We start from the raw sequence: 22,840 nt of genomic DNA, 5'->3' as shown, positions 1-22,840 counted from the left end.
ATTTACTCCGGAGTAAATGCTAGTTTGCGGGGCAGCACCGATATAAAATGGGACGTCTGAACGCTACAGGGGTAGACTCGCTACGCGTGAGGAGAGTTGATTACATACGGGCATTGCATAATTTGCATCCTGGTATTTTGCGCTTCCAAAATGGCGAATATCAACAACAACAGAACTGTGTGTCTTCCAGTGCTGCCAGATTGGGCGGTTTTAAGTGCATTTTGGCGGATTTGAACATGTTTTGGGCTGGAAAACGTCAGCAGTATCTGGCAACACTGGTGTCTTCATCCACATTGTTTTCCCGGCGCTTGGTGATGCCATGACAACCGGGCAAAGGAAGTACATTTCATTTCCGCATTATTACTATTGTATAGCACGGTCGCAAAAACTGCCGTATGAACGCAAGTGGGGCTGCACCGGTGCTAACACGCTTCTCTCTAGTAAGCAGGTTTGTGACGTGTGAACGCTTCACAAAATTTACACCGGTGTAAGATATATCGCAACAAAATACATCGGTGCAGCATCGATGCAAATATGTGCCATGTGAACACCCCTATACATAACTGTAATCTACCACATTAGTCACCTCAATTCATTCCCCTCAAATTCAGACTTTTGGAGCATCTCTTGAAACAGTATCAAGATTTCATAGAGCAATTTTCTGAAAAGAGGACAGTGAACTTCATTTGTGAGATCAGTGCTAGAATCGACCCTTTACTGCCACTTGCAATACTCAAAGCAACAGAACACCGCTGATTGCTTTGTTGTGTCAGATTGCAGCGAATGTGACAGGAGAGTTAAAAAAAAAAAAAGTAGCATTAAAATAGTGATGTTAGAATTAGTACACGGAACAGCCGGTTAAAACACAAAAACAACAAAATGTGTATGTGGGTTAATAATGTGAAGTAAACAATGCCAGGCCCCAGCACAAGCAATCTCAATCCAATCAAATGGGGGGGAAAAAATGCTATGACTATGATGCCAAAAACTGTGGCAAACCAATAATGTAAAAACCTAGTTTAATCAAATCAGGAAAAGGGATGCTCCAACTCCTAAATGAAAAAATCTGCAGTGACTCTGAGACTTAGCAAGTTTGCCACAATCAAATCAAATATTCAGGCCATTCTTTGATATTTAAATATTTAGTGTAGATATGACACTAAGTAAAATATATAAAAATATGAAATTTGGGTATAATTTGAATGTTACACAACTAACAAAATATTAAAATATGGTTCACCATTATTAGGCCTTTGATATAAATAGGCATGTGCTGATGATAATGGAGCATTTAGGGGGCCATGAGATAACAGCTGCCCCATTCCAAACTCAGCATAAGGGTCCTTCTTAAAGTGCCATTCCACCATTGGATGTATTCTTTGGCATAAAATACAATATATTTTGACAACATATATAAATGGCATCACTAGATAGAGAAATCTTTTAGCTTCAAAATGATATATCAAACATAATTTTTTGACAACAACAAATATATTAATTTTGCGACCAAAGTCACCTACCCTTTTAATTTCCGCGCGTGAAGTCATCGGCAGGTTCCCCTTCTTGTGTACCACGTGACGTGTGACGTGGCACATATTATCAGCAATGGCGGATAGAACGTGATAAAAATAATACCAATAAATCTAGCTAATACCAATAAATCTAGCTAACTGAAAGATTAACTCAAAATTTTTCGCAATTTTTTTGGCCCCCATATACGAGGAGAAATGACTCTCTCACTTTGGGGGTTTCCTGGTCTAAAAATAGACCGACACGTGGTACACAAGAAGGGGAACCTGCCGATGACATCACGTTTCACTACCGCGCGGAAATTAAAAGGGTAGGTGACTTTGGTCGCAAAATTAATATACTTGTCGTTGTCAAAAAATTATGTTTGATATATCATTTTGAAGCTAAAAGATTTCTCTGTCTAGTCATGTTGTCATAAAATATATTGTATTTTATGCCAAAGAATACATCCAATGGTGGAATGGCACTTTAAAGGCGATTCCTTTCACCGTGATTATATTGGTATATTGCAAATCCACACATGCCTATTCAGATATTATTAGAACACCAACACCAAAAATATATACATTATAGCAACTAGAGTATTAAACAGCAGGTGAGTGTCAAGCCGGGCCGGGCCTGGTCACCAAGAGGTCATCAGATACAGGAAATAAATAAAAATTAAAATATGTAGGGGGGAAAAAAGGAAGCTGAAATAAAGGAAATGATGCCAGACATCAGCCTCGGCTGTACTGCTCTTGTTTCCGCATTAATGGGTCAAAAGGATTATGGGAAATAGGAAGCAGTACAGCAGGAAGACAGATGCCGAGTGAAACCTGCATGCACAAAACTGACGGGAAACTGTTTCTCTTTGGCTGAACCAATCACAAAGAGGGAGGGAGAAAGGAATGGGGAGATGAAAGGCACGGGGCGTGATGGGGGCTGAGGCACAGGGCCAATGCTCAGCTCATTGATGGTGGAAAGAAAATGAAAGCATAAAAACAAGGGACCATGATTTAACCCTTACATGAAAAAATGGAAAGAAAAAAAAAAACAATGTTCACAATGTGCAAGACCTTTTGCTTGTTGAATATTTAATGTTAATGCGACGATTATTTCCTCCCTTGTGGATAAATAAAATATCTGTCAAATAAAGGTAATGTCAAAATTGTTACGTTGGATTTGATATCAAAGAAATTATCACATTCCAAAAAAGAATAGAAGACACAGCACCATCTCAGACAGAGGACAGCTGCGGTTATTACGGTTATCATCATCAATTTTCTCTCTCCTCACCCTCTCTTTCCTCCTCTATGTGGCTCATTCGGATTTCCAGTGCGTTTTTCTCCTCTCGGATCTGATTTCGTGCTGCTTCAGCCTCAGCCACCATCGTCATCATATCCTGCCACTCCATCACCTGACTCTGAGCATCGTCCACGCTTCCAGATTCACTCGCCTACAGAGGAGATAATTGATTAGCAGTTTGCTGAGCTAATCCTTATTATTTAGCAATCTATCATCGAACAATAAGACACATCCAGTGTGTGATCTTTTTGTTCAAAACAGAATTCTGTTGTGTTAATCAATGTGGTTTGTTGAAGAGGAAAACTTGATACAATGAAACCATACCACCGTTGCGCCTCAATACGTTATTGTCCCAACTGCTTACAGCCTACATGCTGTACAGTGTGAATAAAATAAAATATCTGACCTGGGAGGCAGCTCTCTTGGTGACCTGTTCCAGATCGGCCTGCATTTTTCTCTGTTGTTCCTCATAAACCACCAGCTTGGCTTCTAAAACATCTACAAACATAACAACCAAGCAAATGGTTATATTTTGTATGAAACATTTTACATGCATATAACTATAAATGTATATGAAGAATATACAGTGTCTTGCAAAAGTATTCATCCTCCTTAGTATCTGTCCTGTTTTGTCACATTACAAGCTGGAATTAAAATGGATTTTTGGGGGGTGAGCACCATTTGAGTTACACAACATGCCTACCATTTTAAAGGTGAAAATTGTTGTTTTATTGTGACACAAACAGTAATTAAGATGAAAAAACAGGAATCTGGAGTGTGCATAAGTATTCCCCCCCCAAAAAAAAAGTCAATACTTTGTAGAGCCACCTTTTGCTACAATTACAGCTTCAAGTCTCTTGGGGTATGTCTCTATTAGCTTAGCACATCTAGCCACTTGGATTTTTGTCCATTCATCAAGGCAAAACTGCTCCAACTCCTTCAAGTTAGATGGGTTGTGTTGGTGTACAGCAATCTTCAAGTTATGTCGCAGATTTTCAACTGGATTGAGGTCTGGGCTTTGACAAGGCCATTCCAAGATGTTTAAATGTTTCCCTTTAAACCACTCCAATGTAGCTTTAGCAGTATGTCATTGTTCTGTTGGAACGTGAACCTTTATCCCAGTCTCAAACCTCTGGTTGATTCAAACAGGTTTTTCTCTAGAATTGCCCTGTATTTAGTGCCATCCATCTTTCCTTCAGTCCTGACCAGCTTTCCTGTCCCTGTAAATGAAAAAAAAAAATCCCCACAGCATGATGCAGCCACCACCATGCTTCACGATAGGAGTGGTGTTCTCAGGGTGTTGGGTTTGCACCACACATAGCATTTCCCATGATTGCCAAAAAGATCAATTTTAGTCTCATTTGACCAGAGAATCTTCTTCTATGTGTTTGGGGAGTCTGCCACGTGCTGTTGGGCAAACTTCAAACATGTTTTCATAAGCAATGACTTTTTTTTTCTGGCCACTCTTCCATAAAGCCCCACTCTGTGGAGTGTATGGCTTAAAGTGGTCCTATGGACAGATACTCCCATCTCCGCTGTGGAACTTTGCAGCTCCTTCAGTGCTACCTTTGGTGTCTTTGTTGCATCTCTGATTAATGCCCTCCTTGCCCAGTCTGTGAGTTTTGGTGGGCGGCCTTCTCTTGTCAGGTTTGTAGTGGTGCCATATTCTTTCCATTTTGCTATAATGGATTTAATGGTGCTCCCTGGGATATTCAAAGTTTGGGATATTTTTTATAACCCAACTCTGATCTATACTTCTCCACAACTTTGTCTCTGACCTGTTTGGAGTGCTCCTTGGTTTTCATGTTGCTTGCTTAGTCGTGTTGCAGAGTCAAGGTCATTCCAGAACAGGTTCATTTATACAGACGTCATGTGACAGATCATGTGACACTGATTAAACATGGGTGGATCTTAATCAATTAATTATGTGACTTGTGAAGTGAATTGGTTGGACCAGCTTTTATTTAGGGGTTTCATACAAAAGGGGGTGAATACCTATGCACACTCCAGAGTTCTGTTTTTTTTCCCATCTTAATTATTGTTTGTGTCACAATAAAACAACAATTTGCACCTTTAAAGTGGTAGGCATGTTGTGTAAATCAAATGGTGCTAACCCTCCAAAAATCCATTTTAATTCCAGCTTGTAATGCGACAAAACAGGACAAACACCAAGGGGGATGAATACTTTTGGCAAGACACTGTGCTTAAGGAATAAAACAGCCTAAAAATGGGAGACAGAAAGACAGACAGAGAGAGAGACCTGTGTATAGCAAGTATGGCAGTGCTTACTTCAAATATGGATCTACTTCAATTCTTTCCAACAGAGAGATTTGGGCCTTATTTGCAATTTGTGCCAAAAGTATTTAATATTTACTTCTGCTGACAAATAAAACTTTTCATTTAGTTTGGCATGCATGTGGAAGTGCATGTTGGCATGACAAAATGTAATAATAGGATGGCGGTACATTTGTTTGTGTGTCGACATGTTGTTTGGGGTTTTATTAACCCCGCCGACAGTAGTCGGAGGGGTTATTATTTTCACCTGCATCAGTCTGTGTGTGTGTATGTCTGTCTGTCTGTCTGTGTGTCTGCAAGATATCTCAAGAACCAATGGATCGATTTGGACCAAATTTTGTACATGTGTTGCCAATCACCCAGGAAGGAAACCATTAAATTTTGGAGGTCAAAGGTCAAGGTCATGGCAGAACTTCGAAATTTTCGCCCAATGTATTTTAATAGGGAAAAGGCGGGGTTTGCACTCGTTAGAGTGTCCCTGTCTAGTTTTTAGACTGATGTTTAGCTCACAAATTTCACTGTTGCTCCTGGTGTCAAAAAGCGTAATTAAGCATGTATTGTATAATTAGGGACATTAAGAGCAAAGACTTGGGTCTGGTTTTCTATGATACTATTAAAAGCTGTATTACCTTTAAAGGTTATTATATTTGTCGGTTTGTCAGTGTTCTGATTACGGATTATCAGGTCTATGGTTGCTAATCTGCGTTTAGCGTACAGATGACGATTCCACGATTAACCCAATAAACCTGCGTGTGCTGTACCTCAGTAATTGTAAAGACAGTTACTTGTAATAGTTATGACTGTTTTATGCAACTTTGATTTCAATAATTAGATACAGTGGATATTCTGTGCAATAGGTTCTTTTTTTAATTACCATTTTTGGCCTTGAGCTCAGCGTATTGCTCGAGTTTACACAGCAGCTCTTCTCTTTCTTCTTCAAGTTCATTAACACGGCCACGGAGTGCACCTACATCAGGGGCCATATTTCCACACTAGAAGGTCAAATACATTATATTAGAAAGAAGAAAGTAGGTATAACACCTTCACACGTATCACTCTACAATTATATGTTAAATATAAAGATAAATAAAATGGCATGCAAAAATATAATGCATTTAAATTTGCAAAGTTAATGTTAATTTACTGTATATAATTAATATTTATTTTTTCCTATTTATTTTGAAATCAGATTAAGCGCCTCTCACATTCAAGGTCACTTTCCAATTTCACAAAACTTGGGGAAAAAAAAAATCTAATTAATGTAAATTGTTGAAACTATTCAGGCACTCATTTATGAAAGATTGTCTTTGCATTTTATTTTATTTATAGTTCTTTATATTCTTCATAATACAAGTTGGCTCAATAATAGCTAACCTGCACTTTCTTCAACTCGTCTTCCAGCTGTCGAATGCGGGATTTGGACCAGGCTTTCATCTTTAAGAACTTTGCCTCTGATTTGCTGGCCTCTTCTGCCTTTAGCTTGGCTTGGGCTAATAAAAAGAAGCACGTACAAAATGTAGCACAATTCTGAAAGCATGATTTATTATTCAAAAATAAATGTGTTACTTAAAGCCTGAATGATAAATCAGTGTGACAGTATTATTGGCCTACATGAGCTAATTGCAGGAATAAAATGACAACTAAAAAGAGAAACAGAGACAGAAGATGGATACTTTAATCATGTTATGAATGTTGTCATTGCACAGTTTGAACACTGCAACTCCACTGCTGGCAACAAACATGCATGGAACACCACAAATCACAACAAATCAGCTGACCCAAGCAGAGTTCAGCACAGTTGGCACAATTTTTTTTTACTAATAGTTTCTCTTTAATGTTCATATGGCAGGCCCTCACAACACACACACACAATTTCATTAGTAGTAGTACGCTATAGTTTATAATTGTGGCAGCGGGGGTGTGGTCAAGCGTCGGTCTGTGAACGGAGGGCAGAGTCAGGGAAGGTAAGTGGCAGAATCACTACACCTGATGTTAGTTAACCTGTGTTTGTGTGTCTTCCCCAGTGACCACGCCTGATAAAAAGGAGAGAGAGAGAGAGAGAGAAAGAGCAGAGGAGAGACTCTCTCCAACCAGGAGGCTTGTGTGTGTGTGAGAACAGGAGATAGCAGCTGAAAAGCTTCCATAATAACCATCACTGAAAAGTGTAAAAATAAAGAGTTTGAGAACTCCGTTCTGGCCTGCCGTGCTTCTGTGCTCCACCCACCCTAAACGATTGCAACAGTGGTGCCGAAACCCGGGACCCGGAGTACAGAAGAGAACAGCCTCATGGAGTCCTCCCCCTTCAAGGACCTGGTCCATGCCCTCGCCATGGCCCAACAGAGCCAGCACCAGGCGCTGGTCACCCTCCGGAAGGAGCAGGAAGAACAGTTTGAAGCCCTGGTGCTGGCGCAGCAGGACGACCGCCAGGCATTCCGGCACCTGCTCGCGTCGGCGGGGTCCACCATCACCACCACCGCGGACCCTCCCCACCTCACACTAACGAAGATGGGTCCACACGATGACCCCGAAGCCTTCCTCGCTCTGTTTGAGCAGGCAGCAGAGGCATGGGGTTGGCCGGTGGAACAGCGCGTGGCACGCCTCCTTCCCTTGCTAACGGGCGAGGCGCAGCTGGCCACGCTCCAGCTCCCCGCCGACAGCCGGCTGGCCGACGCAGACTTCCGCAGGGCCGTCCTCCAATGTGTGGGGCGCACCCCGGAGCAGCAATGGCAGCGCTTCCGCGTGCTGCGCCTGGAGGAGGTTGGCCGGCCGTTCGTGTTTGGCCAGCAACTCCGGGACGCCTGCCGGCGGTGGCTGAGGGCCGACAACCGCGACGCCAAGGGAATCCTCGACCTGGTGGCGCTGGAACAGTTCATTGCCCGACTTCCAGAAGGAGCAGCGGAGTGGGTCCAGTGCCATCGCCTGGTGTCGCTGGATCAGGCCATCGAGCTGGCGGAGGACCATATGGCAGCTGTTCCGACGGCAGGACAGCGCGTCTCCTCTTCTCTTCTCTCCCCTTCTGTTTCTCGTCCACACCCCATTCCCCCACCGCAGAGGCGGGGGCCGGTCCCACCCCAGCCGGCCCGCCGCACCTGCAGTGCCCTACCGTTTCCTGCTTCCATGTCTGTGTCTCCCCCCCCCCAGGTGAGTGAGCTCCGAAACACCGGTGCAGAGAGAGAGCCTGGGCCGGTTTGCTGGCGCTGCGGGGAGCCGGGGCACCTCCAGCATCAGTGCTCAGCGATGGAGGTGGGCGCGGTGGTCCGGATCCCCGATGCGCCAGGGACCGCCCTCGATCGGGCCGGAGCGTATCGCATACCGGTGAGTATCCAAGGGGATACGTATCAGGCTTTGGTGGACTCCAGCTGTAATCAGACCTCAATCCACCAAAGCCTGGTGCAAGATGAGGTATTGGGGAGAGCACAATTGGTGAAGGTGTTGTGTGTGCACGGGGATGTTCACAACTACCCTTTAGTGTTGGTCCACATTCTATTTTGAGGGGAGAGATTTAGAGTAAAGGCGGCAGTTAATCCTCGCCTTACCCACTTGATCATTTTGGGGACTGATTGGCCAGGATTTCGGGAGCTAATGACTCATTTCGTGAAGAGTGGGTCCTGCCGTAGTTTAGTGGGGGGAGGTCCCGGTGTGGCATTAGTGGGAGCAGCTGTCATAGAGCCGTCTACGTCATCACCACATCAGAGTGAGGAGTCGCCGGCTCCTCCTCCCTCTCTCGGGGAATCCCTCACGGATTTTCCGTTAGAGCAGTCGCGAGACGAGACTCTGCGGCATGCGTTTGACCAAGTGAGAGTAATCGATGGTCAAACGCTCCAGCCAAACACCACCCTGTCCTTTCCCTATTTCTCCATTATGAGGAAGAGATTATACCGAGTGACGCAGGACACTCAGACTAAGGAGCCGATAACACAACTTTTGATCCCAAAGAGCTGCCGGGAATTGGTATTCCAGGTGGCTCACTTTAATCCCATGGCTGGACACTTAGGGCAGGATAAGACACTAGCCCGAATAATGGCCCGGTTCTATTGGCCAGGGATTCGCGGCGATGTTCGTAGGTGGTGTACGGCATGCCGCGAATGCCAGTTAGTAAATCCAGCAGCCATTCCAAAAGCGCCTTTGCGCCCTCTACCATTAATCGAGACCCCATTCGAAAGAATTGGGATGGATCTTGTGGGGCCATTAGATCGGTCAACACGAGGGTATCGCTTTATTTTAGTTCTGGTGGACTATGCAACGCGATATCCGGAAGCAGTGCCGCTTCGCAATATCTCCGCACGTAGTACTGCGGAAGCGCTCTTCCGCGTCATCTCCCGAGTCGGAATCCCCAAAGAGATTCTGACTGATCAAGGCACTATGCTTATGTCACGCACACTGCGCGAACTGTATGGGTTACTGGGAATCAAGCCGATCTGCACCAGCGTTTATCACCCACAAACGGACAGCTTAGTCAAACGGTTTAATCGCACCCTCAAAAACATAATTAAGAAATTTGTAAGCAAGGATGCACGTAACTGGGATAAATGGCTCGAGCCCCTGCTTTTCGCAGTGCGAGAGGTCCCACAAGCCTCCACGGGGTTCTCCCCGTTCAAATTATTATATGGGCGTAAGCCGCGTGGCATCCTAGATGTGCTGTGGGAAAATTGGGAGGAAGGACCTTCACCGAGCAAAAACGAAATTCAGTACATTATTGACCTGCGTGCAAAACTCCACACACTCATGCACCTAACCCAGGAGAATTTGCGGCAGGCTCAAGAACGGCAAATCCGCCTGTACGACAGGGGCACGCGCCTTAGGGAGTTCGCACCGGGAGATAAAGTGCTTGTGCTGTTGCCCACGTCAAGCTCCAAATTGATCGCCAAGTGGCAAGGACCCTTTGAGATCACATGGCGAGTCGGGGACGTCGACTATGAGGTGCGGCGAACGGACAGGGGTGGGGTGTTACAGATTTACCACCTCAATCTGTTAAAATTTTGGAACGAGGAGGTCCCCGTGGCGTTGGTGTCGGTGATTCCAGAGAAGGCGGAGCTGGGGCCGGAGGTTCAAAAAGTAAAACTGACATCGCCCACCGCTCCGGTCCCCTGTGGAGACCACCTCTCTCTGACCCAACTCACGGAGGTCACACAGTTGCAGACAGAATTTTCTGATGTATTCTCACCCCTGCCCGGCCACACCCACCTCATAGAACACCACATCAAGATGCCCCCGGGGGTGGTAGTATGCAGCTACCCTTACAGGCTGCCCGAACACAAAAAAAAGGTGGTTTGGGAAGAACTCGAGGCCATGCTTGAAATGGGCATCGTTGAGGAGTCCCACAGCAACTGGAGCAGCCTGGTGGTCTGGGTTCCCAAGCCTGACGGGTCAGTCCGGTTCTGTGTGGACTACAGAAAAGTCAACGCGGTGTCTAAATTTGATGCGTACCCAATGCCTCGTATTGACAAGTTGCTTGATCGACTAGGCACGGCTCGTTTTTATTCGACACTGGATTTGACAAAGGGATATTGGCAGATCCCCTTGACTCCATTATCCCGAGAGAAAATGGCCTTTTCCACACCGTTTGGCTTACACCAGTTTGTCACACTTCCTTTTCGGCTGTTTGGGGCGCCCACTACGTTCCAGCGGCTTATGGATAGGGTCCTCTGCCCCCATGCCACCTATGCGGCCGCATACCTCAGTGACATTATTATTTATAGTAATGACTGGCCGCGGCATTTACAACACCTGAGGGCCGTCCTTAGGTCGCTGAGGCGAGCGGGTCTCACAGCCAACCCGAAGAAGTGTGCGACTGGGCGGGTGGAAGTACGGTATCTGGGCTTCCACTTGGGCAATGGGCAGGTGCGTCCCCAAATTAATAAGACAGCAGCAATTGTGGCCTGCCCAAGGCCCAAGACCAAAAAGGGGGTGAGACAGTTCCTGGGGCTGGCTTGGTGGTATCGTAGGTTTATACCTAATTATTCGGACGTCACCAGCCCGCTGACTGATCTCACTAAAAAGGGGGCACCAGATCCGGTCCAGTGGACGGAGCAATGCCAGTGGGCTTTCTCTGAGGTAAAGGCTGCACTGTGTGGGGGCCACTATTACACTCCCCTGACTTCACTCTCCCCTTTGTTTTGCAGACGGATGCGTCGGACAGGGGGCTGGGGGCCGTTCTGTCCCAGGAGGTGGAGGGGGAGGACCACCCAGTGCTGTACATCAGCAGGAAGCTGTCGGTGCGTGAAGGCCGCTACAGCACTATAGAGAAGGAGTGCCTTGACATCAAGTGGGCAGTCCTCGCCCTCCGCTACTACCTACTGGGATGCCCTTTCACCCTCTGTTCGGACCACACGCCCCTCCAGTGGCTCCACCACATGAAGGATGCCAATGCGCAGATCACCCATTGGTATCTGGCACTCCAGCCGTTTAAGTTCAAGGTGATCCACAGACCGGGGGTGCAGATGATCGTGGCAGATTTCCTCTCCCGTCGGGGGGGTTGGCTGCAGGCCGGACGGCTCCCCAGCCTGAGTCGGGCGGTGGGGGTATGTGGCAGCGGGGGTGTGGTCAAGCGTCGGTCTGTGAACGGAGGGCGGAGTCAGGGAAGGTAAGTGGCAGAATCACTACACCTGATGTTAGTTAACCTGTGTTTGTGTGTCTTCCCCAGTGACCATGCCCGATAAAAAGGAGAGAGAGAGCAGAGGAGAGACTCTCTCCAACCAGGAGGCTTGTGTGTGTGTGAGAACAGGAGATAACAGCTGAAAAGCTTCCATAGTAACCATCACTGAAAAGTGTAAAAATAAAGAGTTTAAGAACTCAGTTCTGGCCTGCCGTGCTTCTGTGCTCCACCCACCCTAAACAATTGCAACAATGAATCTGATTTTTTAAACTTCTGTATTTTATACATTTGACTTGTATTTGGGTCTGTCTCAGAAACTGTGTACTGTGGGGGTACCCCACTAAATATACTCACAGTCAATAAACTATACAGTTTTGAATGGTGGTGTTGGTTTTAATTTGAAATAAAATGAAAGAAATAATACAGATAAAACTAAATCTTTGATGTGAATACTCTATTCAGAATTTGGCAAAAATTCTGCAAATTTGTGGAAAAATGGCGGCTTGATCTGGGACATGATAAATGGTTGACTACATTGCGTTCCCTTAAAAAGGTTGTAGTCCACAGAAAAGTCTACAGTTATCACTAATTGTATTTTAAGTTGTAACTTTATACACCTAAAGATTAGTGCGCTCACAGAATAATCATAACCGTAATAAAACATCATGCAAAATATTTGATCACCATTGTAACTCCATTTTCCGCAGACCCAAAACCAATACGATCGTGTGTTCTGATCTAAACGGAAAGCCTCAGGGTCAAGGTCACTACCTCACCAAAAGTAGTAACTTAAAATCACTACGCCATATAAAATTTTAGTTATAAATCTGCGATTTTGTTTTTTAAAACGAAAGCTGAAAGTTAGGTATAGAATATGTTTCTTACAGAATATGTTACAATAGTAGCTGGTCTTGTATGAATTTCTGAGCTATAAAATGAGTTGTGGTCTATTTTTTACCGTAGCGTGTTGTGTGTGTGCGGGGAAGGACACACATTAACAATTTGCATGTGTAGAATGGAATTTTCCACTCCAGCAGTTAGAAGTTGACCGTGCTTCCATTTGCGGTCTGTTACACGGGTGATCTGTTCGGACGTTATCACTGAAAAGGTGAGTTTTGACAGTTTTATTTTGTTTTAGTCTTGCAGTACAAGGCAATAGAATGTTTCTTTTTCATCTTACTTTCATATTTCAAAGTATTTGCGTATTTTTGCCCAATATTTTGCAACCATGGTCAATTTAGATCGAACTTTTGATAGAATCTACGGCCAGTCATTTTGCCCCGCCCCCGCCTCGCGCTCCGTCCGGTGCGGTAGTGATGTCCTGTTGCTCGCGCGCCGCAGCAAAGACCTGTGCGACCTTTAGCCAGTATAGTCGCTGTTCTTTTACCACCACCGTTATTCTCATCTTTCCGGTGTGTTCTTGATTTTTCCATTGTGTCCTATTTCGCCATATCAAATACCCAAAATGTATCATATTATTCATATTTAAGTGAATAATCAATTCAGTCATCACAACTTGGCATTTTTAACCCAAGCAATCAAAAAGAGGAAATTTATTCAATATTTTCACTCATCTGTGAAGGAGGGGCTTTAATTCTTCATGATGTAGTTATTTTATATGTAAATCAATTTTACAAAAGCATTTGAATTGTAATAAAAAAAATTTCCACAGTGGAGGCCAGATAAAGCAAGATACTATCTTTATTCTTATTAAACATGACAAAAGAAACATTGAGAGTTAGGTAAATGCAAAAAAAAAAAAAGTAAAATTAGAAAATTTATTTTTTGACCATAATGTCCCAAATGAGAGACCAGTTTCTGAGACGGACCCATTTATCAAAACTTTAAAGTAATTGTTGTAATTTTGTTCAAAGTACTAATTATGACAATAAAACAAGTTTATTTTTAAACTGCATTATGTTGTTATCTTGGTGAGGATGACACTAACATAACTACACATAAATGTTAGGGAAAATCTTATACACTGTGTTTCTGGAGGGGAAACACACACCCACCCACCCCAGAACACTGGCCGATATAATCATCATCAGGTTTTTAAATCCTCAAAAATCAAAATCAGTATCAGTTTTAAAATGCCAATATTGGTCAGACTGTGAAAAGTTACTAAAATTGTACATGTGGACAATATTAAGTTTTTCTTGTGTGTTCATTTTGGTATTTTAGCATGAGAAGAACATCATTGTACAACCTATAAAACTGGCCTGTTCAATTCAAACATTTGGATTTTGATTGTCTTGACCAACAATGGCTCGACATTGGTCTCTTTTAACAGGCAACACTTATGAATATCTGGTTTAATACTGGACCAGTGTTTAATTGGTGTTAGCTCTCACAAAACTGAAGTCTGGTCTTTCTCTCACACAAATTTTATATACAGTACCGGTCAAAAATTTGGAAACGCCCTCTAATTCAGTGGTTTTTCATTATTTTAAAATTTTCTGAATTGTAGATTAATACTAAAGTCAGTCATCGACATTATGAAGAAATATATATAGAATTATTTGGTAAACAAAAAAAAAGTGTTAATCAAACCAGAATATGTTTTATATTTTAGATTCTTCAAAATAGGCACCTTTTGCTTAGATGACAGCTTTGCACATCTTGGCATTTTCTCAGTCAGCTTTACGAGGTAGTCACCTGGAATGGCTTTCAGTTTACAGCTGTGCCTTGTCAAGAGTTAATTTCTTGAATTTCTTGACCTCTTAATGTGTTTGAGACCATCAGTTGTGTTGTGAAGAGGTAGAGTTGGTATACAGTGAATGGCCCTATTTGAGTACTGTTCTAATCCATATTATGCCAAGAACTTCTCAACTAAGTAAAGAAAAATGACAGTCCATCATTACTTTAAGAAATGAAGGTCAGTCAGTCCGAAAAATTTCAAGAACTTTGAATGTATCCCCAGGTGCAGTCACAAAGACCATCAAACATTATGATGAAACTGGCTCTTATCAGGACCGCCCCAGGAAAGGAAGACCTAGGGTTACCTCTGTTGCACAGGATAAGTTCATCAGAGTTACCAGCCTCAGAAACCGCAAATTAACAGCACCCCAGATAAGAGCCCACCTAAATGCTTCACAGAGTTCAAGTAGCGCACACATCTCAACATCAACTCTTCATAGAAGACTGCGTGAATCTGGACTTTATGGTTGAATTGCTGCAAAGAAGCCACTTCTAAAGGCCAATTTATGCTGACAACCCAGTCCTCGCAGATAGCGTCGCAGACAGTTTCTGCGTAGCCCCCCCACCTTCGCAGACGCTCTGCGCGCACCTCCCAAAAATTGTGACCACCACAGAAGCCTCGCAGACAGCGCCGCAGACAAGAGGGCTCTGATTGATCTACTCTACATCCGCTGTACACGCACTTCCGCTTCCCTACTTTCCCGGTTTGGTTTGTTTTCACGACCGGCATTTTTAAAAACACGAGCGAAGATGGAGCAGCATGAAGAGCGGTTGATTGAGGAAGTACGTACATCTATACGACTCCAGTTCTAGTCATTATAAAAAAAAAAAGTTCTAGTCATTATAAGTAACCAGAGGATAAACACTCCACTAACCACACCCACCAACTACTCCTAGCGACTTCGCGCCCCCTTGCGTTGTGCCGGTGAATAACATTGCGCACGCCTATTATCCCCGCTCAACAATAAATTACAACTGTCTGCGAAAAGCTATCTGCGAAAGCCTTGTTGCATGAGCATGCAGAGGCCTTAAGGAAGAACAACAAGAGGAAGAGAATAGCTTGGGCCAAGGAACACAAGGAATGGACATTAGACCAGTGGAAATCTGTCCTTTGGTCTGATGAGTCCAAATTTGAGATTTTTGGTTCCAATCGCCATGTCTTTCTAAGACGCAGAAAAGGTGAGTGGATGGTTCCTACATGTGTGGTTCCCACAGTGAAGTATGGAGGAGGAAGTGTGATGGTATGGGGGTGCTTTGCTGGTGATACTGTTGGCAATTTATTCAAAATCGAAGGCACACTTAACCAGCATGGCTACCACAGCATTCTGCAGCAACATGCCATCCCATCTGGTTTGCACTTAGTGGGCCCATCATTTGTCTTTCAACAGGACAATGACCCAAAACACACCTCTAGGCTATGTAAGGGCTATTTGACCAAGAAAGAGGGTGACGGAGTGCTTCATCAGATGACGTAGCCTCCACAATCACCTAATCTAAATGCAACTGAGATGGTTTGGGATGAGTTGGACCGCAGAGTGAAGGCAAAGCAGCCAATCAGTGCTCAGCACCTCTGGGAACTCCTTCAAGACTGTTGGAAAACCATTTCGAGGGATTACCTCATGAAGCTGATTGAGAGAATGTCAAGAGTGTGCAAAGTTGTAATCAAAGCAAAAGGTGCCTACTTTGAAGAATCTAAAATCAAAAATGTATATTGGTTTGATTAACATTTTAAAGTTTACTAAATGATTCCTTACGTGTTGCTGCATAGTCTGGATGACTTCAGTATTCATTTACAATGTAGGAAAAAAAAAAAAAACATCGAATTTGAAGGTGTTTCCAAACTTTTGACTAGTACTATATATATATATATATATATATATATATATATATATATATATATATATATATAGCTCAGCATAAATGAATACACCCCCTTTGAAAAGTAACATTTTAAACAATATCTCAATGAACACAAACAATTTCCAAAATGTTGAAAAGACAAAGTTTAATATAACATCTGTTTAACTTATAACATGAAAGTAAGGTTAATAATATAAACTTAGATTACACATTTTTTAGTTTTACTCAAATTAGGGTGGTGCAAAAATGAGTACACCCCACAACAAAAACTACTACATCTAGTACTTTGTATGCCCTCCATGATTTTTAATGACAGCACCAAGTCTTCTAGGCATGGAATGAACAAGTTGGCAACATTTTGCAACATCAATCTTTTTCCATTCTTCAACAATGACCTCTTTTAGTGACTGGATGCTGGATGGAGAGTGATGCTCAACTTGTCTCTTCAGAATTCCCCATAGGTGTTAGAGTGGGTTCAGATCAGGAGACATACTTGGCCACTGAATTACTTTCACCCTGTTCTTCTTCAGAAATCCAACAGTGGCCTTAGATGTGTGTTTAGTCATGTTGGAAAAGTGCATGACGACCAAGGGCACGGAGTGATGGTAGCATCTTCTCTTTCAATATAGAGCAATACATCTGTGAATTCATGATGCCATCAATGAAATGCAGTTCACCGGCACCAGCAGCACTCATGCAGCCCCACATAAGGGCACTGCCACCACTATGTTTCACTGTAGGCACCATGCATTTTTCTTTGTATTCCTCACCTTTGTGACGCCATACAGTTTTGAAGCCATCAGTTCCAAAAACATTTATCTTGGTCTCATCACTCCAGAGTATAGAGTCCCAGTAGTCTTCATCTTTGTCAGCATGGGCCCTGGCAAACTCTGGCGGGCTTTTTTGTGCCTGGGCTTTAGGAAAGGCTTCTTTCGTGGACGGCATCCATGCATGCCATTCCTCTGCAGTGTACGCCGTATTGTGTCACGGGAAATAGTCACCCCAGTTTGGCTTTCTACTTCTTTAGATAACTGCAGTGAACTTGCATGCCAATTTTCTTCAACCCTCCTCATCAGAAGACGCTCCTGTCGAGGTGTTAACTTCCGTGGACGACCTGGACGTCTCTGTAAGATGGTTGCAGTTCCATCTTTCTTAAATTTTTGTACCACTTTTGCTACAGTATTCTGACTGATAAGTAAAGCTTTGTTGATCTTCTTGTAGCCTTCACCTTTGTGGTGTAAAGAAATTATTTTCTTTGGGGAATTCCGAAGAGACAAGTTAAGCATCACTCTCCATCCAGCATCCAGTCACTAATGCCGCTTTTCTACTACAAACGCGGCTGAGTCGGGCTGAGCCGTGCCGTGCTGAGTCGGGCTGAGCGGGGCTGTTGGAGTTGCATTTCGACTACAACCGCGCTGAACCGTGCTGGCTGGAAGTGGGTGGACACATTGGGTGGAGTTAGCGAAAGTGGGTGGACGTCAGGTGATGTCGTTAAGCAGCGCAAACAGTGACGTCAGTGAGCTTTTAAGCGGTAGTCTCACGACCCGAATAGTAAACAATAAACATGGAGGACATGGAGTCGTTAGTGTTGCTGGTCTTGGTGCTGTGGCTTGTTGTCACCGACAACGCAGACAGATACTGGCAAGAGCGTATAGATGAGGCGAGGCGCATAAGGCTTCAGAAATTCTCGTAATTCGTAATTATTCTCCTTCCGGGTTTACGGTGTTTACAGATCCCAGCATGCTCGCGGGGCGTGTGTGGGCATGTGAGGACACTCCTCCTCACCAATCAGTGCACAGGGGAGTGTCTGCTCACGCCCCCAACCTCACTCGGCACGGCTTGGCTCGCTTCAGCCCTACTCCAAAACGGTGCGAGTTTTAGTGGCTAAGCAGGGCTGAAACGAGCTGAGTCGTGCTGGTTTTTGGTAGTCGAAACGCGAGCTGTGTCGGGCTGAAGTGAGCTGAAGCGAGCTGAAGTGAGCTGAAAAAGGGTAGTGGAAAAGGGCCATAAAAGAGGTCATTGTTGAAGAATGGAAAAAGATTGATGTTGCAAAATGTCACCAACTTGTTCATTCCATGCCTAGAAGACTTGATGCTGTCATTAAAAATCATGGAGGACATACAAAGTACTAGATGTAGTAGTTTTTGTTGTGGGGTGTACTCATTTTTGCACCACCCTAATTTGAGTAAAACTAAAAAATGTGTAATCTAAGTTTATATTATTAACCTTACTTTCACGTTATAAGTTAAACAGATGTTATATTAAACTTTGTCTTTTCAACATTTTGGAAATTGTTTTTGTTCATTGAGATATTGTTTAAAATGTTACTTTTTCAAAGGGGGTGTACTCATTTACGCTGAGCACTGTGTATGTGTATATATATATATATATATATATATATATATATATACACACACACACACACATATATGTATGTATATATATGTGTGTGTATATATGTATATATACACGTGTGTGTGTGTATATATGTATATGTACATATGTGTGTGTATATATATATATATATATATATATATATATATATATATATATATATATACACACACACACACACATTATATTATATATATATATATATATATATATATATATATATATATATATATACACACACACACACACACACACACACACTGCCCTCCACAATTATTAGTACCCCTTGTAAAGATTAGTTTAAAAAAAAAAAAACACCCCTAAGGGAATTTGGCCTCTGTCTCACCTCATATTTGTACCCCAGTTAATCAGGAAGTCATGGATTACAGCTTGAAAGTTCCTATACACTCCAACTCGAAAATATACAATTTATATGGGAAACATGCTGAAGTTACATTGTGTTCACTGTAATTTCCGCAGGGGCCAATAATAGCGGCACATGTGTTTTTGTTGAAAATAATAAGTTCTTGATGAGGGATGTTTTTCACGGAATACATTTGTTTCAATCAAAGGTTGGAGTTTTCTCTTGTTTTCAGTGCAAGATGAAATTACTTCACCAAATTTTGGATTTTCTTCTAACCCTTTTTTTTTTTAAACTAATCTTTACAAGGGATGCCAATAACTGTGGAGGACACTGTATATACGTTTAAAGCATAATATGCTCTCCTCAAAGCCATCTGACTCACTACAATTTGTACATATCCAGTCACATAAAATGGTAGAATAAGCCCACATTTTCAAAAGTAAATATAGACCAATAACATTGGAATTATACAGGGTATTTCAAAAAATTTGATATTTCTTTTGCCAACTCTCATTCAATTGACCTCAAATTTTAACAGCATGTGTAGAAACAGGTCAAAATTTTATGTTCAATGTTTTTTTTTTTTTATCTTTTTAGGTATAGAAATGACATTCACTGGAAAAGAAAAGGCGTTGTGTGTGTTAGTGTATGCTCCAACACAGTCGAACAAGACTGCGCAGCATGCATTTATGAGAGAATTCTCTAAACATGCACCAACTGCAATGCAGGTTTGGACACGGCACAAAAAGTTCAAAGAGGAAGGCTGTCGATGTCTGTCTGTGTCTCAGGCGGCGCGAATATCGAAAAATTTGTGAAATCGTTCATGGAATCCACATACCTTTGAATTTCCCGTTCAGATTTTGAGGAATAAATCTTACATTGCTCAACATTAAGACTGTTCAGTTTCAATTGCCTCGACTATGTAGTTTCTGGGATATTTACATCTCAAATAATATCAATTTTTTTTTTAAAACATCCTGTATTATTTCTTCAAACATTGGAAAACTTTGAGATTTAACATTTTAAGTAGGGAGGTGTGTTGCATGGGACTCTAGGTCCTGTTTGTGCCTACCCCTTTTGGACCTTTTTTTTTGCGGTTTTGTTTCATTTGCATGTTTTGTAAATTTGTAGTTTTGCTGTTTGAAGGCCAATAAAGCTGTTAAAAAAAAATAATAATAAAAAAAAACACACCCTTTGGAAACCTACTACTCAAATCTGATGCAGAGTAGAAAGCGATACCAAACCCTGTGACTGTACTACTAGTTTAGCAACAATCATATTATTTTCATTAAAAAAAAAAGTGTCAGAAATTACAATCAAGTTTGACATTCTGAGCAACTCAAAGTAGCTGAAGGGGAGTGTGGGATTTTTTTTTTTCTCCCCTTAGTCTGGGGAATCCCAATGATCGAGGAAATGGCCCGAGTCTGTGAAACCTATTTGCCAAGTACTGAACAGGCCACTAATAAAAAAATTACCTTCAAGCTCTGAGAGTCTCTGATTCATCGATGGGTCAACAGGCATATCTGTAGATGTGGTGGTGGAAGTGGAGGACATCATCTTTTCCGACATCTCCCCCTCATATTTCTCCGTCACTTTCTTCAGCTCCTCTTGGTGTTTCTCCATGAGGTCTCGAACCTGAGTGCGCATGATGTGTTTCTCAGCGTCCATTTTAGACTGCAGGTTTTCCTTCTCACTCTGTAAGCGTCTCAAACGCTCGTTCAGCCCCTACACAGAAGCAAACAAGTCAGACAGATTAATTTGTTTAAGAGCCTGTGGGATCTTTGAGTTTAGAATACATGTATAGAAAAACATCATTTTCATGAAATTGTCATACGTGTAGGGAAATGCAGCTGAATGAGGACCTTTTCCTCACCTGGATTTGCTGATCTCTTCCATCCACTTCTCCCTGAAGGACGTCAATCACTTGAGTTTTTCCCAGAAGAACTTCTTCCTTTTCATGCAGTTTCTGTTTAAGGGCTTTCAAAAGCTGAAGAGATGATGTCAAACAGAAGCAATATTAATCTACCACACAGTGTACATGCTCCCTCAGTGCACTGTAATCAATCTGTAGCAGGCCTCAGGGACCTGGATATCACCAATGTTCTATTTTGGAGGGAAAAAAAACACCTTTATTCTAAGAAATGTGTTCTTAAAACATTAATAGCTTATTTATGTAGTTTACGAAATGTTACACTGTTAAAGCTTTGTTTAAAATATTTACTAATTTATAAAGCTAAGTAAAACAGTTTGTGAAGCACAATAAGCATTTCTGACACGTCTGATTTACAATCAAATTAAACTGTGCAATTTTCAGTAAATTTGTGTGAAACTGTTTGGTGTCTGCAGTTCAGTCCTTTAGTTTTCCACCAAAGCTACTGGAGCCAACAAGTGAGACAAGTCTCACTCAACATTTTTTATTTTGTGTGTGTGTGTGTGTGTGTGTGTGTGTGTGTGTGTGTGTGTGTGTGTGTGTGTGTGTAAATATGTGCCTCAAATGACACCAATACTTGAGGTCATGTAGACTTGCTGATGTGCTTCAAATTCATTTTTGGAACGCACATATTTATGGAAAAGGAAAAACTGGACACCAAACATGTCAACAACATTCCTTTAAATAGAAGAAATAATGCCTTATTTCTATAAAAATAATACACCTTACCTCACTATAGTAGACTTATGTACAGTGGTGCTTGAAAGTTTGTGAACCCTTTAGAATTTTCTATATTTCTGCATAAATATGACCTAAAACAACATCAGATTTTCACACAAGTCCTAAAAGTAGATGAAGAGAACCCAGTTAAACAAATGAGACAAAAATATTATACTTGGTCATTTATTTATTGAGGAAAATGATCCATTATTACATATCTGTGAGTGGCAAAAGTATGTGAACCTTTGCTTTCAGTATCTGGTGTGACCCCCTTGTGCAGCAATAACTGCAACTAAACGTTTCCGGTAACTGTTGATCAGTCCTGCACACTGGCTTGGAGGAATTTTAGCCCATTCCTCCGTACAGAACAGCTTCAACTCTGGGATGTTGGTGGGTTTCCTCACATGAACTGCTCGCTTCAGGTCCTTCCACAACATTTCCATTGGATTAAGGTCAGGACTTGGATTTGGCCATTCCAAAACATTAACTTTATTCTTCTTTAACCATTCTTTGGTAGAACGACTTGTGTGCTTAGGGTCGTTGTCTTGCTGCATGATCCATCTTCTCTAGAGATTCAGTTCATGGACAGATGTCCTGACATTTTCCTTTAGAATTCGCTGGTATAATTCAGAATTCATTGTTCCATCAATGATGTCAAGCCGTCCTGGCCCAGATGCAGCAAAACAGGCCCAAACCATGCTACTACCACCACCATGTTTCACAGATGGGATAAGGTTCTTATGCTGGAATGCAGTGTTTTCCTTTCTCCAAATATAACACTTCTCATTTAAACCAAAAAGTTCTATTTTGGTCTCATCCATCCACAAAACATTTTTCCAATAGCCTTCTGGCTTGTCCATGTGATCTTTAAAAACTGCAGATGAGCAGCAGTGTTCATTTTGGAGAGCAGTGGCTTTCTCCTTGCGACCCTGCCATGCACACCATTGTTGTTCGGTGTTCTCCTGATGGTGGACTCATGAACATTAGCCAATGTGAGAGAGGCCTTCAGTTGCTTAGAAGTTACCCTGGGGTCCTTTGTGACCTCGTTGACTATTACACGCCTTGCTCTTGGAGTGATCTTTGTTAGTCGACCACTCCTGGGGAGGGTAACAATGGTCTTAAATTTCCTCCATTTGTACACAATCAATCTGACTGTGGATTGTTGGAG

General features: G+C 42.5%; 1 protein-coding gene across 2 annotated transcripts in view; it reads right to left on the bottom strand.

Moving 5' to 3' along the window:
• The window catches only part of LOC132887851 (golgin subfamily B member 1-like), a 225,383-nt gene that overhangs the window by 137,204 nt on the left and 65,339 nt on the right, over positions 1 to 22,840 (bottom strand). For both annotated transcript variants that reach the window (XM_060923586.1, XM_060923587.1), the window contains exons 9-14: positions 20,896 to 21,009; positions 20,498 to 20,747; positions 6,484 to 6,599; positions 5,984 to 6,101; positions 3,221 to 3,312; positions 2,806 to 2,965 (exon numbers count right to left, since the gene is read on the bottom strand). In XM_060923586.1, coding sequence (XP_060779569.1) covers positions 2,806 to 2,965; positions 3,221 to 3,312; positions 5,984 to 6,101; positions 6,484 to 6,599; positions 20,498 to 20,747; positions 20,896 to 21,009 — 850 coding nt within the window. The remainder of the gene's footprint in view (positions 1 to 2,805; positions 2,966 to 3,220; positions 3,313 to 5,983; positions 6,102 to 6,483; positions 6,600 to 20,497; positions 20,748 to 20,895; positions 21,010 to 22,840) is intronic.

This window comes from Neoarius graeffei, chromosome 6, assembly GCF_027579695.1.
Source record: "Neoarius graeffei isolate fNeoGra1 chromosome 6, fNeoGra1.pri, whole genome shotgun sequence".
NCBI classification, from domain to species: domain Eukaryota; kingdom Metazoa; phylum Chordata; class Actinopteri; order Siluriformes; family Ariidae; genus Neoarius; species Neoarius graeffei.
Note: the sequence above shows the minus strand (reverse complement) of the source record. Positions and strands in the feature narration are given on the sequence as shown.